This window comes from Mustela nivalis (genome assembly GCF_964662115.1).
Source record: "Mustela nivalis genome assembly, chromosome: 2".
NCBI lineage: Eukaryota > Metazoa > Chordata > Mammalia > Carnivora > Mustelidae > Mustela > Mustela nivalis.
In genome coordinates, this window is record NC_139021.1 from 162,434,627 (window position 1) to 162,453,917 (window position 19,291).

The following is a 19,291-nucleotide window of genomic DNA, read 5'->3' on the forward strand; positions in this document are numbered from 1 at the left end:
TGGGAGGGGTGGGGGGGCACGTGAAGGGGAGCTGCCCAGCATGGGCTTCTCCAACCTCACCAAGCCTTTCCACATAGGAGGAGGTGGTCTGCACTCACCTGTACACAGATCAGAATACCCTTTTCAAAAGTTACCTGGGGTGCCTGGCTTGCTCGTTGAGTAGAGAATGCACCTTTGATCTCAGGGTAGTGAGTTCAAGCCCCACCCTGGGTGTAGTACTTAAAAAATAAAACAAAAACCCAAACACAAAACTGGAGAGCTCGGCTGGTTCAGCTGGTGAAGCACGTGACTCTTGATCTCAGGGTTGGGAGTTCAAGCTCCATACTGGGTGTAGGAGTTTCTTTTTAAAAAATATTTTATTGGGGTGCCTGGGTGGCTCAATGGGTTGAAGCCTCTGCCTTCGGCTCAGGTCATGGTCTCAGGGTCCTGGGATTGAGTCCCGAATCAGGGGGCTCTCTGCTCAGCAGGGAGCCTACTTCCCTTCCGCTCTCTCTGCCTGCTTCTCTGCCTACTTGTGATCTCTGACTGTCAAATAAATAAATAAAATCTTAAAAACATATTTTATTTACTTATTCGTCAGAGAGAGAGAGCGCACACAAGCAGAGGGGAGAGGCAGACAGAGGGAGAAGCAGGCTATCGCTGAGCAAGGAGCCTGACGACTTGCTCACGACTTGGTCCCAGAACCCTGGGATCATGACCTAGCTGAAGGTAAACGCTTAACTGACTAAGCCACCCAGGCATCCCTTGGGTTAAAAACCCCAAACTTAAAAGTTACTCAAATAGTATTTAAAACATATCTTAATTTAAAAAAAAAAAAAAAGCTCTCTAAAATGGGGAATCACTACAGTAAATCAACATTAAGAAGATGTCCTATTAAAAACAGCTTCCCCTCAAGAATCATGCCTGTAAATAGTGAGACTTCTCAGTTTCCTCAGAATTTTTATCTGCCTCTAGGAGAATCACTCGTGACTGAAGCCACATCTCCACCGCTAACATCAGCGGTCAGGAGGAAGCCCATTTTCGCTGAAAGCATGGCTCCTCCGATAATCAAAGGTAGGAAGCAAGAGGTGAACCTTCAACTCCGGAAGTATGAAGCAAGCAAGCACTTGTACGTCTGGTGGGAATGTCCATGAGTATGGCCTTTTGGGAGGTCAGTCAGACTGTGTTGACCAGAGGATTAAAGGTACATGCCCTCTGCTCTGGCAATTCCTCTTTTAAGAGCCAGTCTTACAGTAACGCTTATGTGAATTCACAAAGATCGCCACAGCAACACTATCTGTGTGAGCAAAACCCAGAATCAGCATTGATATTCACCAGAAAGAAGTGGTTACAAGTGTGGGGCAAGAACCCATAAGAAAGAGTGCCATGTGACGTCAAATGGACTGAGGAAGATTAGTAAGCACTGACACGAAAGGACGCCAGTGATGTGCTATTCTGGTAACTCACCCCCCAAAACTTCCAGGCATTACTGAGAGCAGTGGTTCTCAACTGTCTCAGGGGATACTTGGCGATGTCCTGAGACAATTTTTGGTTGTCACAAGCGGGGGGCTGCTACTACTGTTTAGTGAATGAAGGCCAGGGATGCTGTTAGGACATCCTACCATGTAAAGGAAAGCCACTCACAGCCAGGCACCATCTGGCCCAGTGTTAAGGTCGAGAAGTCCCAATTTGCCGGATCATCACATTTTGGGGAGAAAACAAAAAAGCCACATTAGCATCTGTATGTATACATTTTGTAAATGTACAGGTAAGTGTCTAGAAGGACATGCTGTTAAAAATGGTAGCTGGTGGGGAGCAGGGGGAGGCCCCTGGGTGGCTCAGGGGGTTAAGCATCTGACTTTTGGTTTCGGCTCAGGTGGTGATCTCCCAGGCATGGGATCAAGCACCACGTTGGGCTCTGTGCCCAATACGAAGTCTCCTTCAGATTCTTTTTCCCTCCCCCTCTCTCCCCTTGTGCTCTCTAAAATACATAAATAAAATCTTTAAAAACAAATGGCACCTTGGGGAAAGAGAAGGGCTGACTTTCACTCCTTATTTTATGAACCTCCTTAATAATTTTTAAAAACAGTAAACAGGTATTCCTAACGAATGAATATAGTCGTGATCAAAGCTATGAAGGAAAATGGGGCGCCTGGGTGGCTCAGTGGGTTAAGCCTCTGCCTTCGGCTTAGGTCATGATCCTAGGGTCCTGGGATCGAGCCCCGCATCAGGCTCTCTGCTCAGCAAGGAGCCTGCTTCCCCCACCCCCCAGCCTGCCTCTCTGCCTAGTTGTGATCTCTCTCTCTCTGTGAAATAAATAAATAAAATCTTTTTTAAAAAAAGTAAAAAAAAAAAAAAAAAAAGCTATGAAGGAAAATAATAAAGTTGTAGGTCTCTTACATAGTATAGCTTATCAAAACCATCATCTTTCTGGAAAACAAATCCTTTGTCCTGCAGCAGCTGTATTGCATTCTTAAATATGCTATGAATTGCCTTGGACGTGCTGTCATTCTTAGCATCCCCCTGTAAGAAGAGGAAAAAGAAAAAGAAGAAAAGAAGTTAAGTCCTGTCTTATAGCATCTAAGAGTAACTCCCTGGACCAACTGGTTTCTGAATTCACCCAACAGGCTTCTGATCTGCTGAGTCAAAACCATCCAGGTGTGTGGCCTGGCAGGATGGTATTTAAGCAGGACTGGGAAGTTTGCTTGGGTCAGATCGTGCTTGATAACCGTTCCATACCATAGTTGTCCTTTTGTTCGATTTGACCCTATGAAATGGAAAATCAAGAGGATAAAAGGACATAATCTTTGAACTGGAGTATGCACTTTCTATGTCTTGAACATTTAAAATTACTTCTATTTCCATGTTGGTTTTGGCTGAATTGATTCCTAAACAAACAGATAATCTTTTTATTATTCAGAGTCAAAACACTACATATATAGTAGCTTGGTTTTTTCATTAAAACTATGGCTATATATAATCTCTTCCTAAGGACATCAGAGAATTTTACACACATTGAAAGAAGTGGGGGGGGGGGGGCTGGGTGGCTCAGTGGGTTAAGCCTCTGCCTTCGGCTCGGGTCATGATCTCAGGGTCCTGGGATTGAGCCCCGCATCAGGCTCTCTGCTCAGCGGGGAGCCTGCTTCCTCCTCTCTCTCTGCCTGCCTCTCTGCCTACTTGTGATCTCTCTGTCAAATAAATAAATACAATCTTAAAAAAAAATTAAAAAAAAAAAAGAAATAAGTTGGGGATTCTTGGATGTACGATATTTGAAGTAGTCTCTTTATTTTAAATGGAGGCAGTTCCTAGAGTATAGATCCTTTCCCCCTTTGATTAGGATTATTCCAAGGTATCTTATGGTTTTTGGTGCTCTTATAAATGGAATCCATTCTCTAATTTCTCTTCCTACAGTTTCATTGCTAGTGTATAAAAAAGCAACTGATTTCTGTGCATTGATTTTTATCCTGCCACATTACAGAATCGCCATGGTTTCACTTATTTGTGGAACATAAGGAAGAGCATGGAGAACACAGGAGAAGGAAGGGGGAATGAAGGGGTGGAATCAGATAGGGGAGAAGAACCATGAGAGACTCTGGACTCTGGGAAACAAACTGAGGGTTTCAGAAGGGAGGGGAGTGGGGGGATGGGTGAGCCCAGTGATGGGTATTAAGGAGGGCATGGATTGCATGGAGCACAGGTGTTGTACGTAAACAATGAATCATGGAACACTACGTCAAAAACTAATGACGTACTGTATGGTGACTAACATAACTCAATAAAAAATAAATAAGTAGGGGCGCCTGGGTGGCTCAGTGGTTTAAGCCTCTGCCTTCGGCTCGGGTCATGATCTCAGGATCCTGGGATCGAGCCCCACATGGGGCTCTCTGCTCAGCGAGGAGCCTGCTTCCCCCCTCTCTCTCTGCCTGCCTTCTGCCTACTTGTGATCTCTGTCTATCAAATAAATAAATAAAAATCTTAAAATAAATAAATAAATAAATAAATAAGTAAATAAATAAACGGAGGCAGCCATTGGGAGACCTGTCTGTCCCAGGCACATTCATGGGGCTGAAGGCAGGGGGTGCCAGGCCGCATGGAAAGAACCTCTGCGGCTCTCAGTTTTCTGTCTCCTCATTATCAGCATTTCTTTAGGACACAGGTTTACCCAGAGCTACCACTCTACCCTATTTCTTGCTCCCGAGGAAGCCAGGCCTTCAGGTGTGTCCAGCCATGGTTCACAAAACTGTAAGCTCACCGAGCTGGGGGCTTTGTTTCAACTTGGCCACCTCCTCCCTGGCACACAGTGAGTAACTCATAGTCTTATTAGTCTGTGTAATGAACGGTAGCTGAATACCCCCATTATAGAGGCGGTATTCTTTTTACTATTCCATTGGGGGTTTTCAGTCCATTCCTGAAACAAAGTGGTGAACGACTGTTGTTCAAGGTACAGACCCATTTTTTTTTTAAAGATTTTATTTATTTATTTGACAGACAGAGATTACAAGTAGACAGAGAGGCAGGCAGAGAGAGGAAGGGAAGCAGGCTCCCCGCTGAGCAGAGAGCCCTACGTGGGGCTCGATCCCAGGACCCTGGGATCATGACCCGAGCCGAAGGCAGAGGCTTTAACCCACTGAGCCACCCAGGCGCCCCTACAGACCCATTTTTAATGTGACAGAAATTCGCTGAGATGCTTAGAAGATGCGAGCACCGAAGGAACAAAGTAAGGCTTCCCAAAAAGCATTTGAAGGCAAGGTCCTACCTCTAATGAAGAAGGCTGATGAAGGGACGCCTGAATGGCTCAGTGGGTTAAGTGTCTACCTTAGGCTCAGGTCATGATCTCAGGGTCCTGGGATCGAGTCCCCCATCCGGCTCCCTGCTCTGTGGGGAGTATGCTTCTCCCTCTGCCCCTCCTCCTACTTGTTTTCTCTCTCTCTCATAAATAAATAAAATCTTTAAAAAAAAGAATGCTAACGAAAGCTATCTGGGGCAGTACCCACAGATGCTGAAAGAGAGAACTTGCTTGTCATTTGCCAATGACATTTCCAGCAAGTGACAGGGAAAGGAAAGAAACTCCCAAATGGCTTCAAGCATTGATAACCACATCTCTAAAGAAGCCCTCTTTGAAGAAGACTTTCCAAAGGGGCACTGTTTGTTTGTTTGTTTTAAGATTTTATTTATTTATTTGACAGTGAGAGATAGTGAGAGTAGGAACACAAGCATGGGGAGTGAGAGAGGGAAAGCGGGCTTCCCACTGAGTAGGGAGCCCGATGTGGGACTAGATCCTGGGATCATGACTTGGGCCGAAGGTAGCTGCTTAACCGACTGAACCACCCAGATGCCCCCAAAGAGGCATTGTTTTAATCTAATGGATCCTAGTGATGTTTCAGAAACAAGCTCCCCTGGCCTGCAGAGGATAGTCTAACATTCTCAATTAATAAATAGTCAACAAGCTGGGGTACCTGGTTACTAGAACATTAAAGGCCTGAAAGTTGACAAACATTCCCAGTTACGACAACATCTGATCTCTGAAGGCAGAATAAGGCCAAGAACTATGTGATGACTCCCCCGGGACAGAAAATCTCTGTGAGTTTGTTTAGAATAAACAACTCACCCAGCAATTCTCAGTCACACACAGCCTTATACTCTGGGGGCTTCAAGGAAAGCTGTATTTATTAGGGGAAGCACAATCAACCCAAAATAGACTCCCCCATGAAACAGTTATGGCTACTTAATCTTTGTAATTCTAAGGAATTCATCTTTTTAGTCCATTTAATATCACGATCCTAAGGGTCGAGTTTATTATGGCTCTTACCAAGATAGAAATATATTGGAGACTAAAAATGACTGTTGCATGATTACTGCCATCATTAGAAAGGACTCCTGGTTATCCCCAGACCACACAAAAGCTCAGTTCCTCCTCCCAGATTTCTGTAGGCTCAGGCAGCAGTAAGTGTGCTAGGTCTGTGAGATCTGAAGCAGTTTCAGCTGTGAACAAGGACCCAACAGAAGAGGCTCTGTGGATATAAACAGTGTGTGAAACTTCCTTTCCAAAAACATTTGCCTCGGCTGACCTCAGAACACAGCTCCCTAGTGGTTCTAACGCCATAGTCTCAGGGGGCAGGGCCTCCAATCATCTCTGCTAGCCAGTGGTTTGGCCTGGCTTGGGATTTGTGTCCTTCTTGTCTTTTTCTAAAGACAAGGCTCATCCGATTCAGGAAACCGAAACTGCACAGAGACAGAAAGTGTGACTGGCAGGTCATGCTAAGTCCGAGCGGGCCTCTCCGAGCCACAGGTCAGGAACTGGGTGGATCTCTGAAATATATATATAGTCTTCATTCTCAAACACACTCCACATTTATCCAGCTGTCAAAGAAACAATGGTTTTGCAAGGTCTGCTTATCAAGTTTCTGGATTTGCCGAGAAGGGCCACTACGGAAAAAGAAAAGGGGGCGGGGGACATTCAAGCCCTCTCTCCCTTGGCCTCTAAACCGTATAACACGATCACAACGATTTTTTGTGAAGCTTTCATCTGTATGACAACAGAAAGTGCCAAAGGATCTAGGGTTTCACCATCATTGTAAAGCATCCTTCGTCTCCTAGGCTCTATTAAGCAGAATTCAACTTAATGACGCTGACCTCCCCGACCAGAGTCATGTGAGGGAGTAATTCATAATTGATGGAAAAGAGTTTCCAAAGACAAAACAAAGTCCCACATTCATATCTCTTTAAACATACATGACGGGGCAGATGTAAGTTTCTGCTCTAACCATTTTCAGAAAGTTATCACACCAGAAGTTCCCTACGGTTATTTTGAATGGAGAAGTCTTGAGAGAATCCTTGGCCCCGACAGAAAAGCGGATTCACAGGAAGAATGCGGTCTTTGCTAAGCTTCGGTTTCTTTCCAAACACACCGACAGAGCGGTCAGAAGTGCTAGGGGGCTAACTTGGCAGTAAGCTGCCTCTGGACGACTACATGAGAGGAAGGCTAATCTTGTGGATGGCGGCCAGCTGGAGGGCCCTGGCCCCAAAGGAGCGAGCGGCGGTGTCGCAGAAGGCAGCAGCCAGTCCAAGCCCTCCCCACCGGCGTGTCCCTGACACGCTATCCCGGTCTCTGTGAATGACATCGCGGGTACCGGGCCCACAGTCTACGGCCAAGAGAAGATAATTAGGTTCGTGAACGAAACTGAGAAGCAGCAGCCGTGGCCCCGTGGCCTAGGAGGTCAGGATGAGGACCCAGTATCTATTGCACCAGAATCATGAGGAATAACTTATGTTACCTAACAAGGTGTTCACGGCAGCTCTGTTGGCAGTGACAAAAGACCGGAAAACTTCTAAACAGTCCAGAAATGGAGAGAGTAGTTAAATAAATTATGGTACATGTAACAAGAGATCATTATAGTGGCAAATCTGTATGAATGGCTAGGAAAGGCTAAGACAAGCCTTTCAGTGAAAAGCTAGGTACAGATTAGAGTTTAGCTTGCTACCAATTGTGTAAAAAAGAAGGGGTGGGGGATATAACCACTCCTAGTTTATTAACACACAGACTCTCTCTGAAAGGATATTCATGAGGCTAGTAATGGTGCTTATCTCTGGGGAAAGGGGGTAAGAGGGAGGATGGGAAGGAAACTTTAACTAGATACCTTCAGGGACTATTTAAATTTTTAAAAACTATTCATTCCCTCAACCAACAAATAATCAAGAACTTAGTTTATGGCAGCCCTGTTCTGGGCCATGGTTCTAGAGAGTGAAGACAAGTTAAGGAAGACCTCTGCTCTTGTAAAATTTAAATTCTGGAAGAGGAAGAGGCAAACAAACATAAATACCAGTGATAACCTGAGATATGAAAACAGGGTGATAACACAGTGTGGAAGCAGGTGGCTATCACAGCAAGTAGGGGGAGGGCAAGACGGTGACATGTCAGCAGAGATCATTCCCTGGTGGAAAAAAGTAAATAAAAATAAATGGTGTCACAACAACAAAAAAACCTGAGAATCGCAATGAAAGGGAAAGCCTAAAACCAAAGTTTCAAATAACTCTTAATTAGAAGTGAATTAACACCAACAACGTAAGTTCACCTGTAACATGAGGGGGGGGGGAGGGGACAGCTCTTTTCCAGAGGAGTAAGAAATTACTTGATTGTTTCTAGAAATTTTTACTTATAAACCAGATTAAATACAACTTGGTCTTTATATAAATCCTAATAAGATAACCTTATTTTGATGAAGAGAGAGCAAGTTATTAAAAACTTTGGTTCAAGAATCATCTTGCTGGGGGCTCCTGGGAGGCTCAGTGGGTTGAGCAACTGCCTTCAGCTCAGGTCATGATCCCAGGGACCCGGGATCGAGCCCTGCATCAGGCTCCGGGCTCAGCAGGGAGCCTGCTTCTCCTTCTCCCTCTTCCCCTCCTCCTGTTTGTGCTTATTCTCTGTGTCAAATAAATAAATAAAATCTTTAAAAAAAAATCATCCTGCTGAATAAATAATCTTGGAAAGAAAATTGCCTCTTCTCATTTATCTCCTGCTTCTGAGATTAAACACCCATCTCATAAATACTAAGGAACAGTATGAACCTTAAACTACTTTTTCCCTCTACCCAAAGATTAAGTTTACTGAGATTAAGTGAGGAGGGCAAAAGGGCAGGTGCATTCTCATTTCAAATTCTTAGTGGTCAGTGACCTTTCCAGAAGAGAAACACAGACTAGCACAAGAACTTCCATGTCCTGGGTCTACACTCTGAGTGTCCATGCCACAGTCATGTTTGCCCACACCCTTGAGCTGCACATACGGGGACAGGGGACCTGAGTTCTCACATGGGCATGCGTGCTGCACCTACCTGCTCAGGGCCCGTGCTGTGAATCACAGGCTGATTGGCAAGGGACAGCAGAGACTCCACAATTTCCAATTCCTGCTGGTAAAAGGTTTGCACTTTGTTCTCCACAAGGAATTCTTTGGCTCTTTCACTCAGCAAACACGTGAGATTGGCAAGGTCCAAGGCACCTGGATCACTGCTGGGGAAAGTTTTGAAAAGCCCTGCAGAAAACTATCACCTTTGCTTCTTTTTAAAACAGAAATTCAGCTGGGACATGTGACACTATATTGATGTTTGTTTGATTGCCTGAAGTACAGCTGACACCCACTTTTAAATTAAGGTGTACAACACAGCAACTGACAAGTCTATACTACGCTACGTTCACAAGCGCAGTACCATCTGTCACCGTACAGAGCTATTACAGTCTTGCTGACTGTATTCCCTGTGCTGTATCTTTTATCCCTACGACATATCCATTCTATACCTAGAAACCCGTATCTACTTTCCTTCACCCATTTTGTCCATCCCCCACCCCACACACTCCTCCCCTTTGATGGATGCTTAGCTTGTTTCCCTAACTTGACCTCTGTTTATAAGGCTACAATAAACATGGAGGTGTTTTGTTTTCTTTGGGTAAATACCCAGTAGTAGAATTACTGGATCATATGGAGTTTCTATTTTTAATTTTTTTTAAACCGATTTTTCCCCCATTGTATATTTTTGCCTCCTTTGTCAGAGATTGAGCACATAAATGTGGATTCACTTCTGGGCTCTCTATTCTGTTCCACCGACCTATGTGTCTAGTTTTGTGCTAGTACCATACTTGTTTTGATTACTGTGGCTGTGTAGTATATCTTGAAATCTGGGATTGTGATACCTTAAGCTTTGTTCTTCATTCTCAAGATTGCTTTGGGTATTTGGGTCTTCTGTGGTTCAATAGAAATTCTAAGATTATCTGTTCTAGTTCTTTGAAAAATGCTGTTGGTATTTTGATAAGCATTGCATTGAATCCATAGATTGCTTTGGGCAGTATAGACCTTTTAACAATACTAATTCTTCCAGTCCATGAGCATGGAATATCTTTCCATTTTTGTCACCTTCAATTTTTTCATCAATGTTTTATAGTTTTCAGAGTACAGGTCTTCTAACTCCTTGGTTAAGTTTTTCCCTAGGTATTCTATTCTTTTTGGTGCAACTGTAAATGGAATTGTTTTCTTAATTTTTCCTTCTGCTTTGTTATTAGTGCATAGGAATGTAACCAATTTCTGTGTATTAACTCTATATCCTACAACTCTACTGAATTCATTTGTAGTTTCCTTTTTTTTTTTAATTATTATTATGTTGTTAGTCACCATACAGTACTCATTTGTAGTTTTAATGATTTGTTTTGGTGGCGTCTTTAGGACTTGTCTATATTTAGTATCATGTCATCTGCACGTATCGACAGTTTAACTCTTTCCTTACCAATTTGGATGCCTTTTATTTATTTTTCTTGCCTGACTGCTATGGCTAGGCTTTCTAGTACGATGATGAATGAAAGGGGCAAGAGTGGGTTTCTTTGTCTTGTTCCTGATCTGAGAGGAGACGCTGTTTTCCACCAGTGCATACGATGTTAGTTGTGGGGTTTTCATATATGGCCTTCACTATACTATGTACACTCTAAGCCTCCTCAGTTGAGAGTTTTTGCCATGAATGACTGTTGGGTTTTATCAAATGCCTTTTCTGCATCTACTGAAATGATCATGTGACTCTCGTGCTTTGTTTTATTAATGTGGTGTCTCATGTTGATTGATTTGTGGATATTAAACAATCCATGCATTCCCAGAATAAATCCCACGTGATCATGGCGAATGATCCTTTTAATGCATTGTTAATGCAGTTTGCTGGTATTTTGTTGAGGATTTTCCATGTGCAGCAGGGATATGGGCCTGTAGTTTTCTATTTGTATAGCGTGTCTGTCTGGTTTCAGTGTCAGGGTAATGCTTGCGGCACAGAATGTATTTGGAAACTTTCCTTTCCCTTCTATTTTCTGGAATAGTTCAAGGAGAATAAGTATTAACTCTTTTTTTAAATGTTTGATAGAATTCACCTGTGAAGCCATCTGGTCCTAGACTTTTGTGTTTTGGGAGTGTTCTGACCACTGATTCAAATTCATTACTGGTAATCAGTCTGTTCAATAATAACGCTTGTTTCTGACATAAAGGGCAGTAGTACAGTGAGTACTGTGCAGTTGTTTAAAAGGATGAGGCAGGACTCTAGGAACTAAAATATTCATGAGAAATTCTGAAAAAAAAGTCAAGCTGCAGAACAGTATATAAAGTATGTTCCCATTTGTATTAAAAAGCAGATGACAACCCATAAAATATATGGGTGAATATTCATGCTTGTAGATGCACAGAAGAAAAATGTCTAAAAGGATACACCTCAATCTACGCATGGTGGCAACCTCTGGGAAATGGTACTGGGGCAGGAAAATGGGGAACTTCCACTCTTACTTTCCCCAGATCTAGAGTTTGGGTTTTTTTTAACATACATTTTTTGAATATGTAATATATGTATGTTTAAAAAAATTAAAGCAGCGATGGAGGGCGCGGTGCCTGGGTGGCTTAGTAGGCTAAGTGGCCGATTCCTGCTTTTGGCTCGGGTCATGATCTGGTGGTCGTGAGACAGAGCCCTGCGTCAGGCTCTGTGCTCAGTGCAGAGTCTGCTTAAAGTTCTCTCCTCCTCTCCCATGCCCTCAGCCCCTCCCCATCCACCCCCAGCTCCATGCACTCTTTCTCAAAATAAATTCTTAGAAAAAAAATTAAAGGGTACACAGTGAAGTCTCCTTTCTAAACTTTTTTCAGTTCTACCCGTAGGAAGAAGCTATTACTGGTTTTCTGGCAGCTCTCAGAGTTCTCTGATGCAGGCACTAACAAGTATACACATATTCTTAGTTCTCCCATTTCCCCCCCTCCACACACAAGAAAGTAAAATCAGTCCGGGTTGGGAATGACGGGTATCATTTTATACAGTTTTTTGTTAGAATGTGTCATAGAGTAGTATTTTGATTTTGAGGTTCCAGGGCAGTTTTCTTTTGGTTTCTTGCCTTGGGGGCTCATTGAGCTTCCTGGATCTGTGCATTTATATAGTTTCAGCAAACCTGGAAAAACTTTATCCATTATTTCCTCAAATACATTTTCTCTGCTCCCTGCACTCCTTCAGGGACTCCCTATTACACACACATTTTCCTCACAAGAACCTTAGAATATCTGTACTATTACTATCTTCACTTTGCAGGTAAGAAAATGAAGGCATATGGGGAGTAAGTGGACTTGCCCAGAGCCCCTCTGTGAGTGTGGACCCTTCAGGATTTGAACCCCGGCCCACCCCAGCATCTGAGCGCCCACTGCTTGGCCTTACTGCCATCATCACATCTTCAGCAGGGAGAGGCCACAGCTTACCTTTCTTGCTCTAGGGCTGGGCTGCGGAAAGGCTGGTCGTAAACCTTCCTGTAGATACGGGGCAGCTCCAGCATTCTCGAGATTTGAATGTTGCACACGGGATCATCCACTTTATCTAACAAGCCGTGGGGGAAAACATGCCATAGAAATACAATGAGATCAGCTCTTTCCCATGTCCAAACTGCTGCTAGGCACCCAGTGGGTCACCCTTCCTCTAGGTGCCCAAGGAGCATACATTCTAGATGCACGTTTAGTGTGGGTCCCAGGCATCCTTTGAGAGGGAATGCAATGCCCTCAGCATCATAGGCTTGTCCAGCAGCAGACTGGAACCAGGGAAAGCACATTCCCTTATTCACCCATCTGCTACGATGGCAAATAACGGGTCATCCGTGGGATTTCCAACCCAAGTCAGCTAGAGCCCTGCAAAACATATCACTCAGAGGATGTGGGACTATCGTATTTCCGATAAGCTCTTTTCCTTCAAAGTTAATGGACTCAGCAGTGTTCAAGAAATCTCTATCATTTTAAAGAATAGGAACACTGTACCCTACGTGGACTGCCACTTCAAACTTCAAAGTACATTAACTCTGACGTGGCCCAAATAAATATGCTGGGTATATATAATACATCATTGGTTTTCTTCCCCAATTTCTAGTCACTGCTCTTCAAAATAAAGTTAAGAAATGCTGCTTTTCTAAAGAAAGCCTGTTAGGAAATAAAATTTCCTCCAGTAGAGAGTTACTTTTTTTAAAAATAAATCTGAACTTTTCCACCATTTAACTTTTAGCAAACCCAGAGTTTACTGGACACACACCCAGAATATCAACCAGTTTGGCAGAGGTAACTTGTGCTTACAGTAAGTAGTGACACGAATCTCTCGTTCTTCTCTGTATGTGTGGACATAACCTCTGATCTGGACAACGTCCCCAATTTCGATCTTTGTCTTCTGCTCAATGGTGTCTTGCAGCTTCTTAAGCTGTGAGGTTAAGTTCAGTGCCCCTAGCGTTGCCGTAGCTGTAGTTGCTAGGACCAGAAGAGACAGAAGCATAACATGATCACTGCGCCACAGGTGTGAGACGGTGTTGGGTCATTCTCCTTCTGATAAGCTGCTCTACTGTAAGAAACCTGCACACCCTTCTGAAATCCTCTGCTGAACACAAGGCCCAAGCTGTAACTATTCGAAAGGAGGATAATGGGAACGGAGTCTAAGAGGCCTGATAATCCAAGTAAGGCAGTTCTGGCAGGGCTCCAACATGCTCTCCCCTGCTCCTGCATTGCCAGTGACCTCAAAGGGCTCTATGTGGTCCTGAGCTGAATTCTGTAGGATTCAGCTGGGTTTGGTAGGAATAGCTCTCAGCAACCCTTTCAAGTGTCTTTGCATGAAGACCAATCTGGCATAGGAAAAAAGGGGGCCCAGGTCTCCGTATGCAGTCCTGTTTATGGGGAAGGTGAATGTGCCTCAGGCTGATTTCCCACTTTGGTACCCAACACCCTAATCTCTTGCCTCTCATCTTTGTTGGGTCACTGCGGTGATCTCTCTCTCTCACACACACATTCTCACACCACTTAAAACCGTAAGTTTAAGCAACTTCATGGTGAAAATAACCCAATGCACATTCAATTCTAAGTCATTTCTATTACTTAAGTTTAATTTCTAATTGTATTAAATAGTAAGCACAGCCATGAATACTTGGGTACTATAGGCACTGCTCTAAGGACTTTATAGTGGATTAGCACACCTAAACCTCACCGCTACACCCATTCATTCTTGGCCTCATTCTATAGAGGAGGACACTGAGTCACAGAGAAGTCAAGCAACTTGCACAAAGTAAAACAGCTAGCCAGCCACAAAGCTGCAGTTTGAATCCAGGCGATTCCTGACTCCAGTCCCTTCCTGCTTATTATTCTTTATTCTCTGCTGCCTGCCCTGTGAGCATTCTTGTGTTTTCCCGATACAGCTGGGGTGTGTAAACAATTCGACATTCTGATTTTCTGCCTGGGCCAAGTTCAGATACACACGTGTATCCTCAGAATCTATACAACTCAAGCACTTTAAAAAATCATAGAGCACTGGCATGTTAACAAGCCACAGTTCGATGAGCTAGTCATGTTAAATGTCCCATTCTCCCCTCTTTTTGTAATATTTTTGAAATTTTATTTATTTGACAGAGAGAGAAATATCATGAGTGGCCGGGGGGTGGAGAAGCAGGCTCCTACTGAGCAGAGAGCCCGATGTGGGGCTCAATCCCAGGACCCTGAGATTGTGACCTGAGCTGAAGGCAGAGACTTCACCCACTGAGCCACCTAGGCACCCCTGTAATTTTTTATTCTGGCTTTAATCACTGGCACCAGATGGACTTAGAGGTCAGTACTTGGATAATGGAGTTGGACAGACCGGGTTGAAATCTCCACTCACCTCCTACTAGCTCTGAGACCGCGGGCAGGCTGTTAACCTCACTGCACCGGGGTTGCCTCAACTACGAGTTGTGGGTAACAACACACCTTGCCCACAGAACTGTTGCATATGATCTAAGTTAACCCTTACATCATGGGTTTGGCACAACCCAGAGCCACAGGAAATGGTCTATAAATGTCAGCTATTTGTAAAAAAAAGTAACGAAGCCCTCTAGACAAAATTGCGTGTTTTTCTTGCGTGTAATTCTTGTTGGGAATTACCAGACAGAAAAGTTAAAAACAGGTTCACAGTTCATTACATATTGTCAGAAGGTTTGCCAGAAAGAAACATTCCAACCGTTCTCTTTTTACAAGGTGTGGCCAGCGATGCACACACACTTGTAGCTCCTACACTGGCTTGGATGTTTAGTACCTTAAAAAATATATAATGATTCCATGATGTTTTATTTTTGCTGCCAGACAGGCTCTATGTTTTTATATAAGATGATTCGTTCTCTGTATTTCTTTATGTGTAAGAAATCATCTTACTCATTCTATGTATCCTTCACGTATTTTGAATACTTCATGTTAACTTCTGAAAAATTTTTAGGGAAGCTTTCTCAGTTCTGCTCATTACATCCACTCCCCCCCCTCCCCCATTCCACTGCTTTTCTATGCTTTTTTATTTCATTTTACTACATAAAAGTTTGAAAAAAATGTTTAGTCTATCCTATGGTCACTGATGATAGTTTTTGGTGCTTTAACAGCTAAGGACTTATCAGAGTTTAACATGTATACCCCATATTTGCTGTGATAAATACACAACTCCATCTTCTTTGGGTTATGTCATGCAAGCTGGAAGATACAGATCACGGTCACCTCTTTTAAAAAATATTTTTATCTACCTGAGCCAACAACATTTGTTAAATGCTCCTGTATTTCCTGCTCTTGATTCATTGCTGGTCTGTCATACACTTAGTGTTCCTATAATGAATGAACAAAGGTTCTATTAGCCTATTGATCGCACTGTCTTTCTAATCTAACACAACTTAGATGACTGTGGCTTTGTAAAGTGCAAAGGCACTACTTTTCTTGTACCGCATCTACCTTATCCGGGGAAAGAGCAACCAGGGAGTATGGGGCACTCTATATCCAGTAACCAACACCTAGGAATCTAGACACTATCGGCACTAACGGTACTCAGCTTACCGGCTTTCTTCAAAAAACACCCAAGTGTTACTTTATAAAACGTTATTCCATCTGTGTTCCTGTCCCGTCCAGCCACCTTGTACTTGGGCTGAACTGAAAACACGTCATAATAAATGCTTCCTACAGCACTGCTGAAATGACTGGACAGGCAGCCAGTCTGAGAACGAGGCCCAGCTTTCATTTAAAGGGTGAGCCAAACTCTTGAAAGGACGGCTTGAGCTCTGTAATTTGGTGAACCTAATGAGATGGCTGGAGCCTGACCGACTGCATTTTAAGTAGCCTATTCCATGCTGGGAGATAGCACCTCCCCACCCCCAAAGTTCTAGTATCAAGGGTCAAGCTTTCTTAATTTGTCTCACAAGCCAGTCCAATTTAATTTATAGGAATTAATGGCCTATTCTCATACACCTTAACGGACTAGAACAAGATTTTGACTCAGACTAAATTTTGTTTAAAAAAAATTGTCTTCATTGGCTACATTCCAGGGGAAAGCTTTTAAATTGAGGGCAATTAGATGAAAAGGAGAGAATGGGCTAGTCAGGAATAATTTTAAAATATCACTTTGTATGTAACATGATGAGAATCCTTTTTGGGCTTTCTCCTTGTGCTCTTACTCTTTTTATTCTCAAAGGAATTTCCAATTAAGGCTGCCCACCGTGACGGTTCATCTATTCATCTACTTACAAATCTTTTAAAAATCTCACTCTCAGTAGCCATTTTATCTAAAAAATGACTAAATATAAGTTATACAGTATTCCTAAGGTCATTCTTTAAAAAAAAAAAAAAAAAAAAAAAAGTCGATTTTGGAAATTAGAACAATGTCTAAAATAGGAATCAGCAACCTACAGCCCCTGGGCCAAATCCACCCACAACCTGTTTTGGTAAATAAAGTTTTACTGTATGTACTGTGTGTGGCCGCTTCTGTATCCCCATGGCAACGCTGGGTAATCAAGGTGCAGACCAGAGAGCCCACAAAGCAGAAAACATTGTCTATCTGACCCTGTAGAGAACAAGTCTGCTGCTCCATGGCCTGAAACAAGCACATATATTCAAACAACATGCTCTGATTGAAGGTTTTGACAACACTAAAACTGTAAGTCTGCAAATTGATTTTAATATCCTAGACACAGCTATATGAAAATTCAAGAATCTGATTGTCTTATAGGTTTATTTCTTAGCTCTGAAACAGCCGTATAAAACCTGTTGTCTTAATTTTTTTTTTTAAAGATTTTTATTTATTTAACACAGAGAGAGATCACAAGTAGGCAGAGAGGCAGGTAGAGAGAGAGGGGGAAGCAGACTCCAAGCTGAACAGAGAGCCCAATTCCAGGGACCCTGAGACCATGACCTGAGCTGAAGAAGGCAGAGGCTTAACCCTCTAAGCCACCTGGGCACACTCCTTAATTTTTTTTTTTTTTTTTTTATACCTACAAAGCGTCCTAAGCAAAGCAGTGCCAATGATTAAGATGTTCCCAAATAAGGAATGGAACACTGAAGTCATAGGAAACTGGTGGCCAAGTTCTAAATGTAAATACGTCCAAAAATTAAGTGAAGAGCCACTGCACTGGTCCGGACAGTCAAAGTAAAAAGCTGAGATCCTGGCAGGTAATGGCAAAGAGGAAAGACACCGTGTATCACCCAAGGAGATGGATACAGATGTTAGATGGTATAGCAGGCAGTATTTCATGAATGACCCCAGTGTGTATGGCACTGCCCCGTGTGTACTGATCATCAGTATTGTCCAATATTTTTTTTTTTTTAATTATGAACTTAACTGAAAAAACTCCCTAGGGCCTATTAAAATATACTCAAGGAATTCCAAATGCTGTTTCAGTTATAGTTAGTGGGTTCAATATACAATTTTAAAGTTTCTTTCCAGAGCATCTGGGTGGCTTAGTTGGTTAAGTGACTGCCTTTGGCTCAGGTCATGATCCCAAGTTCCTGGGATGGAGCCTCCATCAGGCTCCTTGCTCAGCAGGGAGTCTGCTTCTCCCTCTGCCCCTCTACCTCTGTTCCCTGCTCGTGCTCTCTCTCATTCTCTCACTCTCTCTCTCTCTTTCTCGAATAAACAAAATCTTTAAAAACAATAAATAAAGTTTCTTTTTAGTTCATGTTACTCAATAGTTAACTTCAAAGGAATCCTATTTACCTTCTCATCAATCTTAGAATTTCTGGTATCCCTGAGATTTCAGAAAATCTGGATCATGGCAGCACAGACGTTAGTGGCCATCATGCAAAAGGAAAAATCTCCAAAACCTTTGGTTAAGGGTTACATGTGGAACAAAGGGATTCTGAGCCGACTGGCAACTAGGCTAAAACACCTCGACTTCCGTGATAATGACCACAGTAAAAGGAAATGCTCCACCTCCCCGCGACCTGGTCCTACGCTGGCAGGCAGGCTCAGAAGGAAGTGAGCACCAAAGAGGAGATAGCAGAAAGAAATATGACTTGCTCTTCTGTGACATCAGTCAGCCGAGGGCCCAGAGCTTCAGGTTTAGTGCTTCAGGCTGATCCACAGAATTCACCAGTGGCCAAATATGTAAACTTAGCCCTATAGTTGCTCTGATGAGCCCCCTTGAGTAAACACCATTGGTTAGCTGGAAAGTAGAGGAGGATGTCCAATGAAAGTACCTGATGAAGCCTCGTGATTGTTCGACTTTTTCCAGCAGATACAATTGATAACTCCAGTGCTGTCGTCCACTGCAAGAGAAGTGCAAAAGGGCAGAAGAGAGATCCGGGCATCGTGAGTGAATGAGCGGGTCGTCATCGCATTCAGCCATACCCCAAAATGCATCTTTCAATAGCCTGGCTGGGCTAACCCCTCGTGAAACTCTCCTTCCATTCCCAGAAGTAATGTCTGCAGGTACACCGACAGGAAATGCCCGTCTGCACGGCTCGTTGTGATACGTGAGCCTAAGGCAGTCAACATTTCACTCAGTCCGCCTTGGAGGTACCGGTGATTCCTGTCCTCACCGTCCTCAGGAGCTTAAGTACAGACATCTCCATGAATGCTAACATGCAAACTGGGCTTTGGCCTCCCACCCTGAAGCAAGAGTGCGCTGATACAGCCCATGGTGAAAAGACTCGGAGGGCAACCATCTCTCACCATCCACCCTTTCACAAGCTCCACAGCCTCCCAAGACAAAGCATCCCACTTCTCTTTATGAATGAGCTTCTGCCCAGTCCTTAATACTGCAGGGGACAAAAGGAAAGCCAAGTATATTGCAGAAGACCAAAGTTTTGTTTTCATACTGGAACATATTTATACTTTAATCACATAAATAATTTTGGCTTATTTTATCCCTAGTGCAACACACACATATAGAATTCCCATTGTACATGGATTTATAATTGCGGAGGAACTGGAGTTGTTTGGTATGAGAGGTGTTTTCTCTAATTTCTGAAAACCTCAAAAAAAAGAGACCAGTGGTTTTTTTTTGTTTTGTTTTGTTTTGTTTTGTT

At 43.2% G+C, this 19,291-nt stretch overlaps 1 protein-coding gene across 19 annotated transcripts in view; it reads right to left on the bottom strand.

The window, feature by feature from the left end:
- Positions 1–19,291, bottom strand: part of STN1 (STN1 subunit of CST complex) — a 44,193-nt gene that overhangs the window by 10,747 nt on the left and 14,155 nt on the right. For 6 of the 19 annotated variants that reach the window (XM_082722530.1, XM_082722529.1, XM_082722532.1 and 3 more), the window contains 5 exons: positions 18,461–18,529; positions 13,082–13,249; positions 12,227–12,341; positions 8,808–8,982; positions 2,380–2,502 (listed from right to left, as the gene is read on the bottom strand). In XM_082722530.1, coding sequence (XP_082578656.1) covers positions 2,380–2,502; positions 8,808–8,982; positions 12,227–12,341; positions 13,082–13,249; positions 18,461–18,529 — 650 coding nt within the window. Of the gene's footprint in view, positions 1–1,488; positions 1,637–2,379; positions 2,503–8,807; positions 8,983–12,226; positions 12,342–13,081; positions 13,250–18,460; positions 18,530–19,291 lie in introns of those variants that run through there. The other 13 variants (XM_082722525.1, XM_082722535.1, XM_082722534.1 and 10 more) reach the window with 4 other exon arrangements.